The sequence below is a fragment of the Erythrolamprus reginae genome, chromosome 2 (genome assembly GCF_031021105.1).
Source record: "Erythrolamprus reginae isolate rEryReg1 chromosome 2, rEryReg1.hap1, whole genome shotgun sequence".
Taxonomy (NCBI): domain Eukaryota; kingdom Metazoa; phylum Chordata; class Lepidosauria; order Squamata; family Dipsadidae; genus Erythrolamprus; species Erythrolamprus reginae.
The window spans coordinates 270,591,912-270,615,046 of NC_091951.1; the positions used below are offsets into that span (position 1 = coordinate 270,591,912).

A 23,135-nucleotide genomic window follows, 5' to 3' on the forward strand; every position below is an offset into this window, starting at 1 on the left:
CGACTTCAACTCACAGAACTCACAGCTGGAGAATTCTGGGAGTTGAAGTCCACAAGTCTTAAAGTTGCCAAGTTTGGGGACCCCTAGTCTAGAATAATTTAAGCAATAAAAGTGTAGACTACCATCTACTAACTGTAACTACTAACTTTTCCACAATAGTCCAAATGTTCAGCAGGTAAGCCAATTTCTGTATAAATACCGGCTTCAGAAATTTTATGGAAATAAAATATAAACGGGAAGATGGAGCTATAAATTTATCTTGCTTTGGTAGCCTTAATGGATGTTACTCATCTCAGTCTTCTAAAGAAAAACTTTGAACTAGACCTGGCACCAAGAGGAGGGAAGGGAAGATCAGTTTTAATTTTTGGATGATATTTAGAGACACCAGGAAGCAATAAGTGCTATTTCTGTTGCTTTCAATTCAGTTTAGTTCCACAATATTTCCAGCAAATTTTAAAAGAACCAAACAAGCAAAAACAGGGTGAAGCAAATAAATATAATAGTATACTAGCAGCTAGAAAAATAAATCACAGAATATAACATTCTCCATACTGGAGGAGCGGGTCCAGCAGTCACGTCGGTTGCTCGCTGTCCAATCCACATAGGACCGAGCCTGTCTTTAAACAGATTGCTGGATCCGCCCCTTCCCCAGAATTCACTCAGTCCTCCTACCGGCAGGACGCTTGGTGGCTCAGCTCCTCTCTAAACAAACACCTCCCCTTCTTCTACCTCTAAATCCACAGCAAAAAGATAAGTAATTAGTCCTTTCTACCGACGAAGCAATTTGGCTTCCAGCCAGCCCTCCTGGGCTCGGCTCCGAGCAGAGAAGCGGTGATAAGGCTTCCAGTTAATTGCGTAATTGCCTTGCCTTATCGTTTTCAGTTGGTCGTATTTCTTCTGCTTAATCGGCCTGGTGGGGAGGTTTTTTATTACCTTTGGCTGTGTTTACTTTTGCACTCCTGCGGAGTGGGACACCTTTGTTCTGTCCCCTGGACTTAGTCTAACTCCTTATTGAGTTTTCTTGACACGAAGGCCCTCAGCATCCAGTAACACTGGCATCAACGGCCATTCACTCCTCTATTATTACGCTAATACGGTTGTTACTCAGGTGATGAATCAAAAACATTAATAGGTATAAAAATAAATAATAATTTGCTATTGCTTTCAGTAATTCCCTCAGGACTAAGTTACAGAGACTGATTAGAGTGAATGACTGAAAAGAGGATGCACGATGGTAGATGACAGGAAATGTCTCTCCTTTTTTGATCATGCCCTCAGAACTCCTTTGATGGAACTTCTGATTATGGGTTACATAATACTTCCTTCTACCAATACCACCTTGTCAGAGAAAGAAAATGTCTTGGGTCAGCTTTCCCCCTCTTATGCTACCCGAGGGCCAGTGGGTTCTTTAAGATTTAGAGATAATACAACTAACCTTTATTTAGTAATTGCCTCAATTAGAAAATATTTGTAGTTATGTCAATGATAAAAAAGTAGCTTTATGACAAACCTTTGCCTTCGTAACCTTCACAAGTTTCTAAAGCAAAGGTAGATCATAAGCCCAGCTGCTGTGTCACTTGGGACCACTTCACTTAATGGCTAAATTGCCATTCCTAATTGTGGTTATTAAATGAGGATTATCTATAGGTCAAACCAGAGTGAAATACCAATAAGGATTTTCTTGGGTAAATATTAAGAGAGTTTTAGAGGGGGAAAAATATGTCAATTCATGTATTTCCAGTTTGCCAGATGCTCCAGAAATTGGTGCAGTCAGTCTTGTTGGAACCAGTACTAGACTTTGAGTCTACTCAAAGGTTCAAACTACTTGGAGACTTTTGCCACTTTTTTGCCACTTTTCTTTAGATAGGGAGCATAATACCTGGTTTGATGGCATTTGATGATATCAGTGACTCAGTCAAGTTCATATAGTTGGTCATCTGCTACAGATATTTTAAACAAGCCATTGTCTCTAGAGAGAATACCTGAGGATGTATGACTGATAATACGTCTTGTCAATACAGATAGTCCTCGACTTATGACCAAAATTGAATCCAAAATTTATGTTGCTAAGGAAGATGGTTGTTAGGTAAATTTTGCCCCATAAAGTTCAATAAAGACTTTACTTTCTTTCCACAATTGTTACATGAATCACTGCAGTTGTTAAGTTAGTAATATTTTGCCATGATGCAAAAAGGATGTTGAGTCTCTAGTAAAAGTGCAGAGAAGAGCGACAAAGATGATTAGGGGACTAGAGGCTAAAACATTTTTTTTGGTCAAGTATGTATTGGTAGTATACAAAGATATAATAATATTTATATACATGATACTAGTAAAAGAGAAACATTAGGGCAGGGAACGGAAGGCACTTATGCTTAGTGACCTCTTAGGAATCAGGAGAGGTCAACATTGGATAGTCTAAGGGTAAAGTTTTGGGAGTTAGGTGATGATACTACAGAGTCTGGTAGTGGATTTCATGCATCAACTACTTAGTTACTAAAATCGTATTTCCTGCAGTCAAGTTTAGAGGGGGTTTACTTTAAGTTTGTTTTTGTTGTGTGCTCGAGTATTATTGTGGTTGAAGCTGAAGTAGTCGTTGACAGAAAAGACATTGTAGCAGATGAGTTTACCATTTCATTGATAGAATCCAGCCGTTGAGCTATTTTAAGGGCGGAAGTGTTTAAAAAATAGTAGACAATATAATTACTATCTACAGCTATGGCATATTTTACTGAAATTTTACAGCAATTATGTTTTGTGCAGAATAAAGAACACATTCCTTGGAAATAATTTAGTTACCTTTCTTACATTTGTGTCACCTGCCTGCTTTGGTTTTGTGTTTTATATTCCTATACTTTAGCTTCATTCTTTCTTTTTCAGAATATAACGTGTTTTCAAATACACTGAACAGCTGTAGGAATATAAATAAGGAACATTCTGTATTCAGCCAGAGAACAGAAGACTCCTCTGCATCTCAGTATTTTCAGGTACAGAACTCTTGTTTCATAATTTTATTCAATATTTCCCAGGGGGATTAGGATAACCTGTTGCAGAAAAAGAAAAAAGAAAATTCTTGTAGCGACATACAAGTCTAACTAACAAATGCTAAAAACCTATGCCTTAATCAAATTTTTTTTTAAAAATCAGTTGCTATGGTTTTTTCATCACCAATATTTATTGCAATTTAGGGGACTATCTTGGGTTTCTGCAGGAAAGACTTTATTCTTATTTTGTATATCGCTATAGGCCCATGATGGCGAACCTATGGTGCGCGTGCCACAGGTGGTATGCAGAGCCATATCAGAAGGCACGTGAGGAGTTACCCTATGTTAGCTCCAGACAGCTGATTTTCGACCTTCTTTTTGACCATTTTAATTGTCCCCAGGCTTCAGGGAAGCCTCCTGAATAAATTAACCAACCAACGTCCGGTTGGCATTTTGTACCATTTTTGCTTGCCCAAAGGCTTCAGGAAGCCTCCTGAAGTGTGGGGATGCTGAAAAACAACCAAATGGGCCAAATGGAAGTTCAGAAACAAACTTCTGGTTTTCACTTGCCCCAAGGCTTCAAGGAAGCCTCCTGAATAAATTAACCAACCAACTTCTGGTTGGCATTTTGTACCATTTTTGCTCTCTCCAAGGCTACAGGAAGCCTCCTGGAGTGTGGGGATGGCGAAAAATGGGCCAATAGGACGTTCATTTCTGAACTTTTCTGTTTAGTTGGTTTTTTGTCATCCCCAGGCTTCAGGAGCCCATTGCGTATGCAGAGGGGGCAGTGTAGGGGTTATGTGCTTGTATGGGGGGCATGGGTGTGGGTTTGCCATCACGGCTGTAGGCAAATTGTAGCAACTACATTTCTCCTCTTTTCTTTCTAGTTTTATGGATGCTTATCTCAACAACAAAATATGATGCAGGATTTTGTAAGGACAGCTACATATCACAGAGCAATACTTCAGAATCATACAGATTTTAAAGATAAGGTGAGCCTTACCTTTCTGCTGAGTTTCAAATATCTATATGTATTTTCTTACAAAGTTGGCCATAACATTGGATCAGCCAGACCCAGATGATGACGATTGGATCCAGAAGGAGCTTGGTGGCGTTGCAGAAGTTGTGCAACACACATTTGGCCAAAACCTTGATGGCTGCCTGAAATGGAAGATTGGCTGCAACCTCTGTTCCTATGGATCCTGGAGCTCTCCATGGTTCCTGCATGAGCTAAGGCACATGAATAGGGTGAACCGATGCCTAGTGCACTGCTTGCGAATGACGGAAAATGAGGATGCTCAAGTACAGGCTGGAGCCACTATTAGAGCCTTCCTCGTGGTAATAATAGAATAGAATAGAATTTTATTGGCCAAGTGTGATTGGACACACAAGGGATTTGTCTTGGTGCATATGCTCTCAGCGTACATAAAGAAAAAGATACATTTGTCAAGAATCATGTGGTACAACACTTAATGATTGTCATAGGGGTCAAATAAGCAATGAAGAAACAATCAATATTAATACAAATCTTAGGATACAAGCAACAAGTTACAGTCATACACTCCTAAGTGGGAGGAAAAGGATGATAGGAATGATGAGAAAAACTAGTAGAATAGAAGTGCAGATTTAGTAAAACGTCTGACAGTGTTGAGGGAATTGTTTGTTTAGTAGAGTGAAGGCATTCAGGGAAAAACTGTTCTTGTGTCTAGTTGTCTTGGTGTGCAGTGCTCTGTAGCGACATTTTGAGGGTAGGAGTTGAAACAGTTTATGTCCAGGATGTGAGGGGTCAGTAAATATTTTCCCCGTCCTCTTTTTGACTCGTGCAGTATACAGGTCCTCAATGGAAGGCAGTTTGGCAGCAATTGTTTTTTCTGCAGTTGTGATTATCCTCGGAAGTCTGTGTCGGTCCTGTTGGGTTGCAGCACCAAACTAGACAGTTATAGAGGTGCAGATGACAGACTCAAAGATTCCTCTGTAGAATTGTATCAGCATCTCCTTGGGCAGTTTGAGCTTCCTGAGCTGGCACAGAAATAACATTCTTTGTTGTGCTTTTTTGATGATGTTTTTGATGTTAGGTGACCATTTTAGGTCTTGAGATATGATAGAACCTAGAAATTTGAAGGTCTCTACTGTTGATACTGTGCTGTCTAGTATTGTGAGAGGTGGAAGGGTTTCTCCTAAAGTCTACCACCATTTCTATGGTTTTAAGTGTGTTCAACTTCCCGTCTGTATGCGGATTCATCATTGTATCGAACGAGTCCGATCACTGTTGTATCATCTGCAAACTTCAGTAGTTTAACAGATGGATCGTTTGAGATGCAGTCATTAGTGTATAGAGAGAAGAGAAGTGGTGAGAGTACACAGCCTTGGGGGGCACCTGTGCTAATTGTACATGTATCTGATGTGATTTTTCTTAGCTTCATATGCTGCTTCCTGTCTGTTAGGAAGCTTGTGTTTCTATTCCCCACTTCTATTATGTCAGTAGATATCTGCCCAGCGATCCTGTTTCCAGTTACCTGGCCCCTCTTTGGAGGGAATAATTCTGGGATTCACCTGCAGGCTGATTGAGAAATGTACAGCACATTCGATACATCTGCCTCAGGCTGAGTGACACCAACCAAATTCGTGTCTGTTCATTAGATCAGTTAGAGCTGTGAGATCAATGCCCCAGCCCCCTGATGTGAGACATTTTCATTATAGAAATGATGTGTCTCTTCTGCTTTCTACTGTTTGCCTTTTCCATCATTCTCTGATTTCAAACAGAAGCAACAAATTGCTGTTTTGCTAGAGTTCTCTGAAGCAAATATATTGTGGGTCACAACATATACCCCCTACCTTCAGTCTGGCATTACTCAGCCCTCTGTTTGAATGTGGTGTTGGTGAAGCATAAATAGTTTATATTCAATTTTTTAAATGCATTTGACTATGTAATAGTATATCGTAACATATTTCTTTGCATAATTTGTATTAACTATGGTACAAAGAAATGAATAACATGTCTTGAAAGCACAAGATATGACGAATTTGAATAACCTATACCTAAATTGTAAGGTTTTTTTTTTAAGGGAATTCAACATTTACTGTAGTCTTGCTATTTTATTTCTTGGCAAAAGCATTAATGTAGGTGTGAAAAAGAAGCAAGAACATATGCTGTAGGATTATCAATGTAACACAGGTAGATCTTGCAAATGCTTTTCAAAGTATTTTATTCCATTAAATATATTCCTAACCTAAAGTCAAAAAGCAATGTTGGAAGCATTTCTTTTTAAATTCCTTTAAGAGTCTACTTAGCAAAAGTGGAAAAATAATAAAACAATCTACACAGTTGTTACATAATAATAATAATAATAATAATAATAATAATACAGTGTTCCCTCGATTTTCGCGGGTTCGAACTTCGCGAAAAGTCTATACCACGGTTTTTCAAAAATATTAATTAAAAAATACTTCGTGGTTTTTTCCCCCATGCCACGGTTTTTCCCACCCGATGACGTCATATGTCATCACCAAACTTTCATCCGCCTTTAATAAACATTTTTTAAAATAAACTTTAATAAATAAACATGGTGAGTAATAATGTAAATGGTTGTTAAGGGAATGGGAAATGGTAATTTAGGGGTTTAAAGTATTAAGGGAAGGCTTGTGATACTGTTCATAGCCAAAAATAGTGTATTTACTTCCGCATCTCTACTTCGCGGAAATTCGACTTTCGCGGGTGGTCTCGGAACGCATCCCCTGCAAAAATCGAGGGAACACTGTAATAATAATAATTTATATTTATTTATTTATTTATTTATTTTACTTATTGGATTTGTATGCCGCCCCTCTCCGCAGACTCGGGGCGGCTAACAACAGTGATAAAAAACAGTATGTGACAATCCAATACTAAACAACTAAAAAAAACCTTATTATAAAACCAAACATACATACAAACATACCATGCGTAAATTGTAAGGCCTAGGGGGAAAGAATATCTTAATTCCCCCATGCCTGACGGCAGAGGTGGGTTTTAAGAACCTTACGAAAGGCAGGGAGGGTGGGGGCAATTCTAATCTCTGGGGGGAGTTGGTTCCAGAGGGCTGGGGCCACCACAGAGAAGGCCCTTCCCCTGGGTCCCACCAAGCGGCATTGTTTAGTTGACGGGACCCGGAGAAGGCCCACTCTGTGGGACCTAACTGGTCGCTGAGATTCATGCAGCAGAAGGCGGTCCCTGAGATAATCTGGTCCGGTGCCATGAAGGGCTTTATAGGTCATAACCAACACCTTGAATTGTGACTGGAAACTGATCGGCAACCAATGCAGACTGCGGAGTGTTGGTGTAACATGGGCATATTTGGGAAAGCCCATGACTGCTCTCGCAGCTACATTCTGCACGATCTGAAGTTTCCGAACACTTTTCAAAGTTAGCCTCATATAGAGAGCATTACAGTAGTCGAACCTTGAGGTGATGAGGGCATGAGTGACTGTGAGCAGTGATTCCCGGTCCAAATAGGGCCGCAACTGGTGCATCAGGCGAACCTGGGCAAACGCCCCCCTCGCCACAGCTGAAAGATGTTTCTTTAATGTGAGCTGTGGATCGAGGAGGACGACCAAGTTGCGGACCCTCTCTGAGGGGGTCAATAACTTTCCCCCCCCCAGGGTGATGGATGGACAGATGGAATTGTCCTTGGGAGGCAAAACCCACAGCCACTCCGTCTTATCAGGATAGAGCTTGAGTCTGTTGACACCCATCCAGGCCCCAACAGCCTCCAGGCACTGGCACATCACTTCCACCACTTATATATAATAATATATGTTCTTGCTTCTTTTTCCCACCTACATTAATGCTTTTGTCAAGAAATAAAATAGCAAGACTACAGTAAATGTTGAATTCCCTTCAACCCCCCCCCCCTACAATTTAGGTGTAGGTTATTCAAATTTGTCATAGCTTGTGCTTTCAAGACATGTTATTCATTTCTTTGTACCATAGTTAATAAAAATTATGCAAAGAAATATGTTACGAATCGGATGTCACATTTTAATTTCATGAAGAAAACCTTAGCATTGTTTTAGTTAGGAGATCTTGATGATTGGCAATGTCACCTATAGCATTTGTAAATATTTGATAGCCTTGATTGGCAGGAGGGTTTTTATATTTTCCGAATCTGCTGATAAGATTCAGAATATAAATAAAGCCTTATACAGTGGCATGTTCATCCCCATTCATTTTTTTTTCTGTTTCAAGGTGGTCCTGGATGTTGGATGTGGATCAGGTATTCTTTCATTTTTCGCTCTGCAGGCGGGTGCTAGAAAGGTTTATGCTGTTGAAGCTAGCTCCGTGGCCAAATATGCCGAGGTGAGTATTTTAGATTTGATGAGCAACTGTGTTTGCTTGCTTTGCTGTGTGCATAGAAAACAAAGTATTTGTAACTGAAATAATGGTGGTCAAATAATTTAGCTCCATTTTATTTCAGTGTTTCATCAGGATCGTATCTTGAAGAGCATAATTCACTTTCATGGTACATGTTAAATGAAAATGTTTTGATTATTTCAGTGAAATCGGTTGCCGCTTAAGCAACTACAAACTAGGACATTTAGAGATCTATGTGAAAATTGATGCCAGAGGCAGATTTAAGGGGATCACTATCCCTGCTGACAAATACAATGCATCCTCGCTGATTAATATTTTGAGAAATAGTCCTATTCAGTATAATGCAAATGAAGCTGGAATCATTTCATAGATAAATTAATAACAAGGAATAAGAATTGAATGTACTACTGATTTTTAAAGTGACGACTTTTGAATAGAGCTATCTTTATTGGCTACTATTCAATGACTTTCCCCCCCATATTGAAATACACTAAAACCTTTGGTAATTGAAACTCATCTCCTGTGAAAGCACTTAAATTAACTAGCAGCTTCTCTTATTCTTGAATGGATCCACAATCAAGCAAGAATATTGGGCATATTTCAGGGCAAAACAAAACAATGAATGAAGACAAAAACATGCATCCCAGAATAACATTGCAGGGTCCAATCTGGGTTGGTCCCGGTGACCAATCCAGATTGGATCCTGCAGGAAAAAGAATGAGCAATTTTACTTGATTGTAAGGTTACATTAAACAGAATCTTGGCAAGGTGAATGTCTGAACTTCTCACCTCCACATTTAACCGTCTGGTCAATTAGGGTGACAGCTTCACCTGCAGGACACATGTAAAATGTATACTGATCCTGTAGTCCTCGTTGAGCGACTGGGTTGTTTAGCAACCATTCGCAGTTATGATGGTCATAAAAAAGTAACTTTGCAACCAGTCCTCACGTTTATAACCTTGTGTGTCTGTAAAGCAAAGCTGAAGAACAGTTATAGCTTCACTGTTCTCCTTAACAACCAAGTTGTTGGTCTCAATTGTAGTTGCTACACGAGGAACTGCCTTTACCAGACTTACAATAAGTGGCAGAGTAGAATTTCCCTCCACTTTTTAAAAATCTTGCTTTCTTTGATTTGTCAGTACAGATTTTAGGATTCCCTATAGATCCCACATGCTGAAGTTAAGAGGTAAAGTGTCACCTAGAATGCTACTCTAAGCAGAAAACGGATGGTCACTATAAAACTACCAAGCATTTGTTCCAATACAGGAAGGCAGGACAGGAGAGTAGAAAGTCTCTGGGAGAGGAAACTGGAAATCTCCAGTTGGCCTTTGGCCTCAGCCCTTACCACTACACTAGACCATTGCAAATACAGTGATACCTCATCTTACAAACTTAATTGGTTCCGGGATGAAGTTCTTAAGGTGAAAAGTTTGTCAGGTGAAACAATGTTTCCCATAGGAATCAATGGAAAAGCGATTAATGTGTGCAAACCCAAAATTCACCCCTTTTGCCAGCCGAAGCGTCCGTTTTTGTGCTGCTGGGAGGCTCCCCTCCATGGGAAACCCCACCTCCGGATTTCTGTGTTTTTGCGATGCTGCAGGGGAATCCCAGCAGGGGAATCCCAGCATCGCAAAAACCAGCGCTTCGCTGGCAACAGAAGTCTGGAAGTGGGGTTTCCCAGTGAAGGGAGCATCAGTGAAATCACAGCATCACAAAAACACCAAAGTCTTCGAAACCCCACTTCCGGACCTCTGTGTTTTTGTGATGCTGTGATTTCACTGAGGCTCCCCTCGCTGGGAAACCCCACCTCCGGACCTCCGTTGCCAGTGAAACACCCGTTTTTGCACTGCTGGGATTCCCCTGCCGCATCACAAAAACACGGAAGTCCGGAGGTGGGGTTTCCCATGGAGGGGAGCCTCAGGGGAATCACAGCAGCACAAAAATGGGTGCTTTGCTGGCAACAGAAGTCTAGAGGCGGGGCATCCCAGTGGCGGCGGTGGGTTTGTAAGGTGAAAATAGTTTGTAAGAAGAGGCAAAAAAATCTTAAACCCCAGGTTTGTATCACAAAAAGTTTGTATGACGAGGCGTTTGTAAGACAAGGTATCACTGTAGTTAGCTTGCCTCGTTTACCTACCTGGCTTTTAGATCTTTCTTGTATGGCTTTGTTCTTGAATTAATAGCTTCAAGAAACATTCTTCATCACAAACGAATGCTGCTAAATGGTGCATTTTTTAAAAAAAGTATTAAAGCAGCTTTTCCCCGTCTCTTACCTTCATATGGTATGGGACTACAGATCTGTTTCATAGAGCCTCAATTATATGGATATATTACAACACGCCTTGTGATAAGAGGCTAGGGAAAGCTGGATGCTAGGATTAAAGCTGAACTTTTAAATTTGATATCAAAATAAATCCCACTGAACCTGCTTAGGTTCTATTTACAGAATTAACTGAATTACTGTATCATTGGAGTGGACCTTTTCAATACTGTGTTCCCAGGTTTAGCCGGGAGTATGTTCTACAGAAATAATGAGATGTTTTCAAATAGCCGTGTCAGATTTAAATTTTAAATTACTTTTGCAAAGTCTGAGAAATAATGTGATGTTAAACATGGATGAAATTTTATGGAGGGCACTTGTACAAACATAGCACAGGAGCAACCAGCATAAGGGAAATGTTCTGTACAGTAATGGGACAGGTCAACTACTGATGGGATCATTAGAAATAAAGAATTAGTCCTTGAGGAGTACAGAGGCATTTGGCACACGAGGCTGGTGAAAGGGAGGTCTTTCTGGGAGATTTGGCAGCTGGTCTCCTTTTGAACAGAGGCCCAAAGAGAAGACGCTCACACTCTTCCAGATGCTTGTTGCATATGCCTTCAGACAAGGTTTTTTATTTAATGGACCAAATCAAGTTTTTTTCTATTTAAAAAATTGTGGCTTGGGGAAGACGTATTAGATCTATATTGTTCCAATAAATTTCTTATTTCTTTAATATGTCTGTGTTCCCCTTTCTTCAAGGATTAATATTCTTATTAAAATAATAAATAAAAACACTGATAGTGTTCTGCCGGGCTCTCTGGTAGGAGCCTCCCAAAAATTCAAGGCTACAAATTGCAGACATGCACACACGTTTTAAAATTCAAAACAATGTTCTTTATCACAAAATTCAAAATAAACTAAGCACTCTTTTTGTATTGCAAAGAGCACTCGTCCCAAAACAACCAGGTAATCTGTACAACTTCCCTTAAACAGTCATTAAGTACTTAGTTAGCAGCTGTGAACAAACTTCACCCCCCTTCTTCTTCCAAGAAGTGACACACACACACACACACACGTTGCTCTGCTTTGGTTTCAAAGGCATGAAAAATCAACAAACAAAGTCCAGAAAACAGCAACACACGATTCCTGAAGAACTGCGATCAGATACTCTTTCACAACGGCCAAACCCACATGCTGCTATTTATAGCAGCAGCCCTAATTACTGGAGCCCCACCCAACCACAGGTGGCCTCATTTTCTCTTGTAATAATCCTTCAGTTGTTGTCTCCTATGCATCACTCTACGCATGCGTGGATGTGTCATTAATTCTTGTTCAGAATCCAAGGATGATACAGATGATTGATCTCCTCCTGGGCTGTCTGCCAAACTCCCCTCTTCCCTGTCACTCACGCTTCCTTGGTCAGAGGAGACTTTGTCAGCAGATTCTCCTGGGAGCAAAACAGGCCTGCGGCATGTGGATGTCTCCCCCACATCCACCTGCACATTCATTGGGGCAGGAGCTGGGCCAGAGCTAACCACAACAGATAGTAAACATTAAAACCCAGTGTTTTAATTCACTTTTAATTAAAGAATTTGAAAAGTTTCTGGCTGATGCTTAAAAGCTGAAGAATAGCCACAGATCGTGCCTGTCTGGATAAACTTTGGACTCCTGCTAGGAAAAGCCTACTATAGTTTTTTGTAACTTTCCTTCCCAGAAATAATATGGATGCTTTAAAAAAGCCTTTCGAAGATGACCTCAGTAGATGTAGAAAATGGTACAGAAATTTTTTTTTTTTTAGACAACTGTGTTCTACATTGAGTTGGGCAGCCTTCTTCAACTTGGCGTCATCCAGATGTTTTGAATCTGGCAACTTCAAGAATTTGCAGCAGTCGTTCCCCATTTGGGGAACATTAATGGATAGCAAGCACTAGGAGCTGAATTTAAATAAATAATGAATCTATTTCAATATTGGTAAAATAATATCCTCAGTGATTAGAACTGGTTAGTCATGCAACATCTGCAAACCTTCACATAGCATATAACAATGTATATGGAAAGTACCAGAGCATGAATTATAAAATTGTTTCTGCCACAGGAAGGGATACCAGGTTAATAATAGTGGGTTATTACCAGTACGGCTTGCTTATCTATCTATCTATCTATCTATCTATCTATCTATCTATCTATCTATCTATCTATCTATCTATCTATCTATCTATCTATCTATCTAACTATCTATCATCTTGTTTGTTTGTTTATTTATTTAATTTTTATGCCAATTAATTGTGTGCAGCTCTATGGCTGCAACTTGTATGACAATTAATTGGTAGCAAAATCAATGCTGGCAGCAATAGCATTGATCTGGATCACCCCCTTTCCTAGCGTGCCGAACCAGTCAAGGCCAAATAGCTGGTCGCGAGTGATGTTCAGTTGCAGGCTTGATGCATGGTGGCCGAACTTTACGGTGACCTCTCGGTAGCCCAAAACTGGAATCCGATTACCCAGGTGATCATTGATTTGGGGAGATTGTGTCTTCAGTTGCCTCTGGCTGAGGCCTGGAATTGCCCTCTTCACAGCTGACCACGACTTAAATAATAATAATTTAATAATAATTTATTAGATTTGTATGCCGCCCTTCTCCGAGAACTCGGGGCGGCTCACAACAATATAATTCACCGCTACATCACGCAGTCCTAGGTGCTTGGGAAGCGCCCGATTGGTGATGAAATATGAAATCCAGCATAGTGATCTCGTTTGCTGTGTTGTACTATAATAATAATAATAACAACAACAACAACAACAACAACAACCAGCATTCAGCAATCTCCTGTTTGTAAACTTACTAGGTAACAGGCAAATCTCAAGATACAACAGAAACAATATGAATTTCAAACAGGCAACTGAGAATTTGATAAGATTATGATATTGGGGAATTATAAACTAAACAGTAAACTTTATGAATTTTTGATGAATTGGAGGAAGAAACAGTAAAATGATTAGATGGGTACAAAATTTGGGTTACAATGTTTAATTAGTCTATTTAAATGTCCTTTTAATGTCCACCACTATTACTTGAAAAAGCATCAGGACTTCAGTTCTGTTTGGGAATTACAGTGGAACCCCGACATAAGAGCTGCTCTACTTAAGAGCAACTCGAGATAAGAGCTGGGAGGGGAGAGATATTTTTGTTCTACTTACAAGCCCAAATTCGAGATACAAGCGCCAAGGAGCTGTCTCCTGAAGCCAAACGCTAACTTCCGCGTTCGGCTTCAGGAGACAGCTGCAAAGCGGCGCGCGTGTTTTAAAAGGTTGCAGCCGGCCTGGGGGGCTCGGGGGGGTGCTTGCAGCTTTCTTTCTTGCTCTTTTTCTTTCTCTCTTTTACCTTCCCTTCCTCTATTTCTTCTTTTCTTTCTCCTTCCCGCCTTCTTCCCTCCCTCCCTCCCTTCACTCATTCCTCTCTTACTCTCCCCTTTCATAAGTTTCCTTGCTTCCTTCCTCTGTTCCTGTCCCTTCCCCCTTTCTTTCTTTCTTTCTTTCTTTCTTTCTTTCTTTCTTTCTTTCTTGCTTTCTTTCTTGCTCTTTTTCTTTCTCTCTTTTACCTTCCCTTCCTCTATTTCTTCTTTTCTTTCTCCTTCCCACCTTCTTCCCTCCCTCCCTCCCTTCACTCATTCCTCTCTTACTCTCCCCTTTCATAAGTTTCCTTGCTTCCTTCCTCTGTTCCTGTCCCTTCCCTCTTTCTTTCTTTCTTTCTTTCTTTCTTTCTTTCTTTCTTTCTTTCTTTCTTTCTTTCTTTCTTTCTTGCTCTTTTTCTTTCTCTCTTTTACCTTCCCTTCCTCTATTTCTTCTTTTCTTTCTCCTTCCCACCTTCTTCCCTCCCTCCCTCCCTTCACTCATTCCTCTCTTACTCTCCCCTTTCATAAGTTTCCTTGCTTCCTTCCTCTGTTCCTGTCCCTTCCCTCTTTCCTTCCTTCCTTCCCACCCTCCGTCCATTCATTCACCCATTCCTCTCTTGATCGCTTAAAGCCGGTCCCTGGTGCAAAAAGGGTTGGGGACCTCTGTCCTACAGGATTGGGTGGCAGAGAAGTTGAACATATGTAAATTTAAAAGTTTAAGAAAGTTTACAAGTTAAGTGAAAGAAACTTCATTATTCATTTATATGTACATGTACATTTCTTCATTAAAAACATGTCTTTCTGCATAATTTAGACTAACTTTGTGAGTTTTTTGAGGGCTGGAACCAATTAAAATTATTTACATTAATTCCTATGGGGAAAAGTCGTTCGAGATAAGAGCTGCTCGATTTAAGAGCCCAGGTCCGGAACGAATTAAACTCGTATCTCGAGGTACCACTGTATACTGATGTCTTTCCGCAGCATGATCTTAAAAACCAGCCAGACTGTTGCTTAATGGACTGTGAGAAATTATTAGGATAATACAACCTAACTAGGGATATACAGAAAGCCAAACAATAGAAGCACTGGATGCCTGCAGGTGCTACATGAAGTTCACAGTTTGCCAAACGCAATATTCTCTCTTTCTGGTCCAGAAATTAAAGCAGATATAGGTACAATAATTTAACATCACTGCAAGGAGATATTTGAATAACCATTCACTGTATTAATGAGATAAATGATTCGTCTGTTCTACTCAACTTTTGGTTGGCTTGCATTCGTTTTAATTGCATTTTAATAATCATGCTCTGTAACCCACCTTCATACAAAGGTGGCTTTGCCTCAAATTACAGAGAGCATTTTGCAGTATACTGATAATGGCCGTATTTTGAAAAGATCTGGAAGTATGAAACAGAAAAGAGGAATTGGGGAACATCACAAGTCCTTGGGTGCTTACTGTTGCTAATATCTGTGTGACAATATTGTACAGAATATCATTAAATCGTTTTTAGAAATAATATAGTCCTCTTTTTGCAGGGATGATTAATTTCATGCACATTCATAAATACATTATCACAGCAACTTTGTATTACTTAGTTGTGGGATTAATTTATGGTATTTCTGAGAAGCTAAGAGCTATGGTTGTAAAGGTTTGGATAAAATTATCTACTTTGATCCCTTAGAATTACAATTAACAAAATATGCAGATAATTTTATTAGGATCTATTCAATAAACTGTCTTTTCATTATTAATCTTAACTGCCATATTCATGGACAAATCTTTTATTAACCTGTTGCAAGAAATGCTTTCAATGTAAAAATTTGGCAGTATAATGGTTCTGAGAACAACTCAAGAAAGAGATCAAATATTTCCATAAATTTACACAGTAGTAACAGAAGGCAAGGACTCTTTGCATTGATAAGGTATCTTTGGTTTCTTCCAACTACTGTGATTAGGTAATGGAAAGAAATTCAGGATTTATACCTGAACAATACTGGCCTTCTGCAGTGGTACTAAAAAGATGGAACATGAAGGTTAATTAACACAAATAAAAATAAAACTGTAATGATTGTATCTTTCATTCAGTGAAAACGTATTCCTAGGGAATTGTTATATGGCATACAGTGTTCCCTTGCTTTTCATGGGGGATGTATTCCGAGACCGCCCGCGAAAATTGAATTTCCACGAAGTAGAGATGCGGAAGTAAATACACTATTTTTGGCTATGAACAGTATCACAAGCCTTCCCTTAACACTTTAAACCCCTAAATTGCAATTTTCCATTCCCTTAGCAACCATTCAGATTATTACTCACCATGTTTATTTATTAAAGTTTATTAAAAAAATATTTATTAAAGGCAGACAAAAGTTTGGCGATGACATATGACGTCATCGGGTGGGAAAAACCATGGTATAGGGAAAAAACCCGCAAAGTATTTTTTAATTTTTGAAAAACCGTGGTATAGACTTTCCGCGAAGTTCGAACCCACGAAAATCGAGGGAACACTGTATATATATATATATTGTATATGAGATTCTGGTGTCTTCTTCTGTGTTAATTAAATTTTATATTAATTGTTTTAATGGTTATTAAAGATTTATTTTAATAGTTCAGTTTATTCTACTCCACCCAGAGATATGCCAATGATATGGGTAGCTACATAAATTTGATAATAAATATCTTAATTAACTTAACTTTGAGTCCGACTTGCAGTACTTAACAAACTGAGCATACAGTACAGAATGCAAAAACATGCTGTATTAATTACCGTATACTGTATAACTTTTTTTGGGGGGGGGGGGATTCCATAAAAAGATAAGTGAAGATAGATGGCTAGAGTTCCATTAATCCATCAAATTGATATTGCATTAACTTATCTCTGAATCAACACAGCTAATACATATATTTATTTCTACTACTTCATTGCTTTACAGATATTAGTCCAGAGTAACAATGTGGCTGATAAGATCACTATTCTCTCAGGAAAAATTGAGGAAATCACCCTACCTGAAAGTGTAGATGTTATTGTTTCTGAGCCCATGGGTTACATGCTATTCAACGAAAGGATGCTGGAAAGTTACCTTCATTCCAAAAAATGGCTGAAGTCCAATGGTGAGTCTATACATCTGCAGGTTCTGAGGGTCTGTATCTCACAGGCAGAAGAATATGTTTATGAAATATAGCTACTAGTGACTGCTTGTTTTCTTTCAGCACACTTTCAGTATTACATATTAATTGCTTTTCTTCCTCAAGTTACTGTATTTTTCGGAGTATAAGACGCACCAGAGTATAAGACACACCTTAGTTTTTGGGGAGGAAAATAGGGAAAAGAATCTGCTTACCAGGTATTCATCTGGCTAGCGTCCTTAGTCTGGTCAGCTTCAGCACATTATTTTATCCCCTGATTAATGGCTTAAAAAAACCTTTATTCTGAGAGAGTAACAATGAAAGAGCTTGCAAGCCAGTAAGAGCTGGGAACATCATTAGCACCTGGAAAGAAACAGTCGGAGCAAGTAGAGCAATGGAAAAAACCCTGCAAAGACTTAGGGCTTGGAAAACATTCTTCTTTGCAGAGAGTAACAATGAAAGAGCTTGCAAGCCAGTAAGAGCTGGGAACATTGTTAGCACCTGGTTACGACTGGAAAGAAACTTCTTCGGAGCAAGTTAGAACAATGGGGAAAAAAACCTGCAAAGATTTAGGGCTTGGAAAATATTATTCACAGAGAGAAACAATGAAAGAGCCTACAAGGTAAGAGCTGGGAAGATCGTTAGCAACTAGTTAGGGCTAAGCTACATTCAGAGTATAAGACGCACCCTAATTATCAGCCACTTTTAGGGAGGAAAAAGGTGTGTCCTATACACCAAAAAATACGGTATCTTGATGCAGCCAATAGATTAAATGATTCTTTCCTACCCAGCCTTCTCCCTAGTTTTAGGTCCAGATGCCAAGGTAACATGGTTCCCAGATTAGGTTAAAATCTTAACACAAGTCGTCAAAGGAGATCTTAATGGTTATTTCTTTCTGCCTTGGTGGCATCAAAATATGGATTAATGAGAAGCAGAATTTTTTTTTTTAAAAAAAGTAATACATGTATGCAAGCTTTATCAATAAAGCATCACTTTATGTGGATTTCTTTTATTTCTTTTACTTTATTTATTTATTCAATCATTCATTCGTTTGTTTATTTATTTAAATTATGTATGATAAACAGAGGGGTTGAATACAGTGTACAGTGTAGAAAATTGAGCACTTTAGAATGGCTTTCTGCTTTTTTTCCCCCAAAGCCTTTTTCTAACCTGGGAACCACAATTTTTAATCTACATCTTAAAGTGAATTTTTAGTTTGGCCTAATTGTTCCATTTAAATGTGCCCTTCTGTGGTTCTTGTCCTAAATTTTAAATCCTATTTCAATAGCCGTGTCCTAGTGATATTTTTTCCTCATTTGTAGAATAAAGAGGGACAATAAGGATATATTTTTCTCTACATTATTTAATCAGAAGAGTTGCCTTTTTATTGTAATATTACTAAACTGAAACAATTTACTCTGAATAAAACTGAGTTCAGTGATTTGCTTCAGACTAAAGAGCTCTAGATTTTTAATGTATAATCAATACCTTTTTGAAAGTATTAACAAAATACAAAAAACGAATCAATTATCTTTCTAGTTAACAGTCATTAATTTAAAAGATGTATGTTTTCTTTTAAATATCCTATCTCTTCTATGTGCTATTTCTCTACATTGTTAAGCTATTAAACAATTTACCTATTAAAATACTTTCATCTGATCATTCCCAAATGTTGAGTTAATCTTGTATTTAGGTGAAGGATAATTCTGTAATGTGGTCATAATTCAGTGGTACATTGCATTGAAATGGCATAAAGTTTGTAAAATGCTTTGTGGTCATTTGATATTCCTTAATATCCTTTTTAAAATACAATCTCTAATATTATGTACCATAAACTCCTGAAAAAGTTGCCGGTAGATTAGCAATAATTATTTATTGTAAGTTATATTTTGAATCTTCAGTTTAAGAAATATAATCCCATTTTTCCAATAGTGGTGGATGAACTAAAATACATGCTTGCTTTTTATTTAAGGATTTTATTTAAGTATCTAATTGTTAATAAGCCAAAAATATGAATTGTTTTATCAGTTTGTGGCAGTAAGTTTGTATTATCATCATAAGTGTTCTCTTGTCAATAAATTTACTAAAATGTGATAAAAATTAAAGCAAAACTTAATATCTGTTAATTTACAAAAAAAATGTATGGGATGGATAGTAAATAATGCCTCTTGGATATTTCCACTAAATTTTTAAGGACTTCATAGAAGATTTGAACTTTGCTACTGTATATATTATCTTTTGTTCACCAGGAATGATGTTTCCAACATTTAGTGACATTCATTTGGCTCCTTTTTCCGATGAACAACTCTACATGGAACACTACTCCAGAGCCAATTTTTGGTAATAATTGTTTCACTTTTTTCACACAAAAAGGTGTTTTACCTGGCAATTTAGTAGAAATTTTCAAATGAAACAGGTTCTTGGAACCGTAAAACAATGCTGAAAAGTAACTGCAAAATACTTAGTTTGTTGGTCTGCAATTTTAGCACTTAGAGTTGATTCTTAGGGCTATTGTTGTATTTATTTATATATCCTTACACACTTTTTAAAGAGGCCATGAGAAGTTACAGTCATATTATTTGCACAATAATTACAATACCATGCAATGATTTAGTAATTTGATGCCTAGGTCACATTGCTGCTCTCCATTTGATGCCTTCTTAGTTATAGGCAATAAATTCTTAGGAAAGCAGTGGTTGTAGATTGTGAGACTATTACCTGCAAACAAACATAATATGGTGGTCAAAGCAAAGAACATTTAGTGACAGTGTTACGTCAAGATTAATATATTATTGATTGAGTCACAGTACAAAAATCAAACAAATAAAAATTGGGAGGAAAAATGAAAACAGACAATAGTACTAATGCTACTGAAATAGTAATTTTGTGATAGCCATAAATCAGAAACAAATAAGATAATTTATACTTTACTCACATGCTTTGGAAATGAACTCTAATAGTGAAGTTGGATTTGAAGATTGAATCTTCTCATTACAGAGCTTTAGCTGAGGTTATGTTAGAAGCTGAATGAATGTTGTCCCTTCATTGTCTTTTCAAAAAAAAAAAGCCCCTACTTTGTTGCTTGATGATGAAGAATTTTCCTTAAAGTAGGAAATGATATATGATTGGATGATGAACATAGCAAAATCTAAGAATGGAACTAGACAATAGGAGAGAGCATCCATGTCCTATAATTAGTTTACTTTACTTTATTTTATTGTCATTGCACATGGTACAATGAAATTAAATAAAAATAAACACAAAAAATATACATCCTTTACATTCCGTATAATGGAAATTGAAAACCCAATATTGCACCATACAGTGGAATTCAATATGGTTATTGCCCTGGGAGAGAAGCTGTTTTTCAGCCTATTTGTCCTTGTTTTTATTATCCTGTACCGTCTGCCAGATGGTAATAGTTAAAATAAAAAAGTACCCAGGATGAGATGGATCTTTAACAATGTTTTGAGCTTTTTTAAGACAGCGGGAGCTATAAAGTTCTTCCAAAGAGGGGAGAGGGCAACCACTTCTCTTTTCTGAGAAGTCTCAGATTGTATAATCTCTGCTGGGCCCTTTTGACCAGTGCTGCAATGTCCCAGGTCAGGCCCTCTTTTATGATAATACCCAGAAACATAAAACTGGCCACTTGTTCCACTTGGTCTCCATTGATAAGCAAGGGCTGGATGTATGATCTGTTCCTTCTGTAGTCCACTATAAGCTCTTTGGTCTTATTGGTGTTTAGGACCAGGTTATTGGACTTGGAGTACTGTGCACAGTACTTGGAGTACTGTGTACAGTTCTGTTCGCTTCACCTCAAGAAGGATATAATGGAACTGGAAAAGGTGCAAAAAAGGGCAACATGTATCATCAAAGAAATGGAGCACCTCCCTTATGAAACCAGATTGCAACGACTTGGTCTCTTCAGCCTTGAAAGACGGCGTTTAAGGGGTGACTTGATCAAAGTGTATGAAATAGTGCATGGGATAGGAAAGGTGGATAGAGAAAAATTCTTTTCTCTATTGCACAATGCTAGGACGAGAGGACACTCCCTAAAGCTCATAGGTAAGAAAGCGAGGACAAATAAAGGGAAATATTTCTTCACCCAGAGGGTTGTTGATTTATGGAATTCACTTCCAGAAGAGGTCATGACAGCTGTCAGCCTGGATAGCTTCAAGGCAGGATTAGACAGATTCATGGATGCCAAGTGTATCGGTGGTTATTGAAACGGATGTCCATGTGCCGCCTCTATGTTGGTTGAGGCAGGCAGGATTCCCTTGAGTACCACTTGTTGGGGGTCAGGGAAAGGGAGGGTCTTGCCTTCTCTTTCTGCTCAAGATCCCCATGGACAATTGGTGGGCCACTGGGTGACAGAGAATGCTGGACTCAATAGGCTTTGGCCTGATTCAGCATGGCTCTTCTTATGTTCTCATGTTCTTATTGTCTCCACAAAAGCAACCGTTCCACCCAGGGGTGGATTCCCATTCCCGTTGCTACCGGTACACTGCACGTGCAACTTTGCTTCTCCTGTGTGCATGTCCACACATCCCAGCATGTTTTTGATCATTGCGCATGCGCAAGAAATAAAATTGTGCGAGGGGATGCGCGTGTGAGATTTTGGTTATTTTTTTTGCTTCTGCGCATGGGCAGAAGCAAAAAATCACCGAAATCTCTATCACGGGATTTTTCTTCATGCGCAGAAGCAAAAACATGCTGGGACGCATGCCCACACATGCAGCTCAACTTTTGCTACCAGTGCAGTGTCCTTTACCATTCTGGTAGCAACCCACTACTGGTTCCACATCATCTCAATAGGCAGACTCCCACCTCCCCTCCCACCACTGTTGTATCAATTAATTACTATAATTACTACACTTCTGATATCCTATCACATTTAAGTTGAATTCAGTGTGTCTTAAGGTTTTACCCCCTGGAACAGTTCTCATCTCTCCAGCTTGTTACAAAGTGAGGAATACAGGTAGTCCTCAACTTAGAACAGTTCATTTACTGACCATTCAAAGATACAAAGGCACTGAAACAAGTGACTTATTTTTCACAATTATGACCATTGCAGCATCCCCATGATACATGATTTACATTTGGATGCTTGAAAACTGGTTCATATTTATGGCAGCTGCAGTTTCTCAGGGTCACATGATCAGCTTTTGTGAACTTCTGGCAAGAAAAATCAGTAGGGAAGCCATATTCAGTTAACAACTTAACAACTGCAGTGATCACTTAACGAACGTGGCAAGAAAAATTGTAAAATGAGGTAAAACTCAACAAATTTCTCATTAGCAACATAAATTTGGGGCTCAATTGTGGTCATAAGTCAAGGACTTTCTGTACTTTTAGCTGGAGTTCTATGTTGTTTGCGTCATCTGGTTCTATGTTTCGGCTAAAATAATTTACTATGATTCCCTTTGGAGACACCACAATAAAGAAATTAATTTGGATTACATTGAGGATGTAGTGTTTTGAGGATGATGCGGTTGTCAAGCTGGTGCAGAGGTTGGTGATAAATCAACCGATTGCCACACTGTCAGGAGAAGGCCTGGTGTTTATGGGAACTTGGGAGGGGTGATTTCACGAGGGAGCAGATGCAGCCACAAAGCATTCTTTCGAGAAGTTCAAGGCTATCCTATGTCCACCACCTGGGCGGAAGGGGAAGTAGGAGTTGCCATGCTGGCACAACCTGAATGGGCAACGTGACATGTTTGTGGGTGGAGGGCAAGGCTTGTGAACCTTCAACTGGGTGGGAAGCTCAGATTTGGATTCCCCGGTGTGGATGCCAGGATGGCTCCAAAAGTAAATTGGAACTTTGAAGAATGCCTTGACTTGGACTCTGATTTAAATTTGGATGTTACCTGGAACCATGACAATGATTCCAATCATTCCAAGTTTCGGAAATCCAAAGAGCCGGGGTGGCACAGCAGGTAGAGTGCTGTACTGCAGGCCACTGAAGCTGACTGTAGATCTGTAGGTCAGCTGTTCAAATCTCATCACCAGCTCAAGGTTGACTCA

The 23,135-nt window shown here is 38.9% G+C and overlaps 1 protein-coding gene across 1 annotated transcript in view; it reads left to right on the top strand.

The window, feature by feature from the left end:
- LOC139162347 (histone-arginine methyltransferase CARM1-like) overlaps nucleotides 1-23,135 on the top strand; it is a 70,991-nt gene that overhangs the window by 28,216 nt on the left and 19,640 nt on the right. The window contains exons 3-7 of the mRNA XM_070742600.1: nucleotides 2,878-2,984; nucleotides 3,869-3,973; nucleotides 8,206-8,316; nucleotides 16,919-17,096; nucleotides 19,361-19,451. Coding sequence (XP_070598701.1) covers nucleotides 2,878-2,984; nucleotides 3,869-3,973; nucleotides 8,206-8,316; nucleotides 16,919-17,096; nucleotides 19,361-19,451 — 592 coding nt within the window. The remainder of the gene's footprint in view (nucleotides 1-2,877; nucleotides 2,985-3,868; nucleotides 3,974-8,205; nucleotides 8,317-16,918; nucleotides 17,097-19,360; nucleotides 19,452-23,135) is intronic.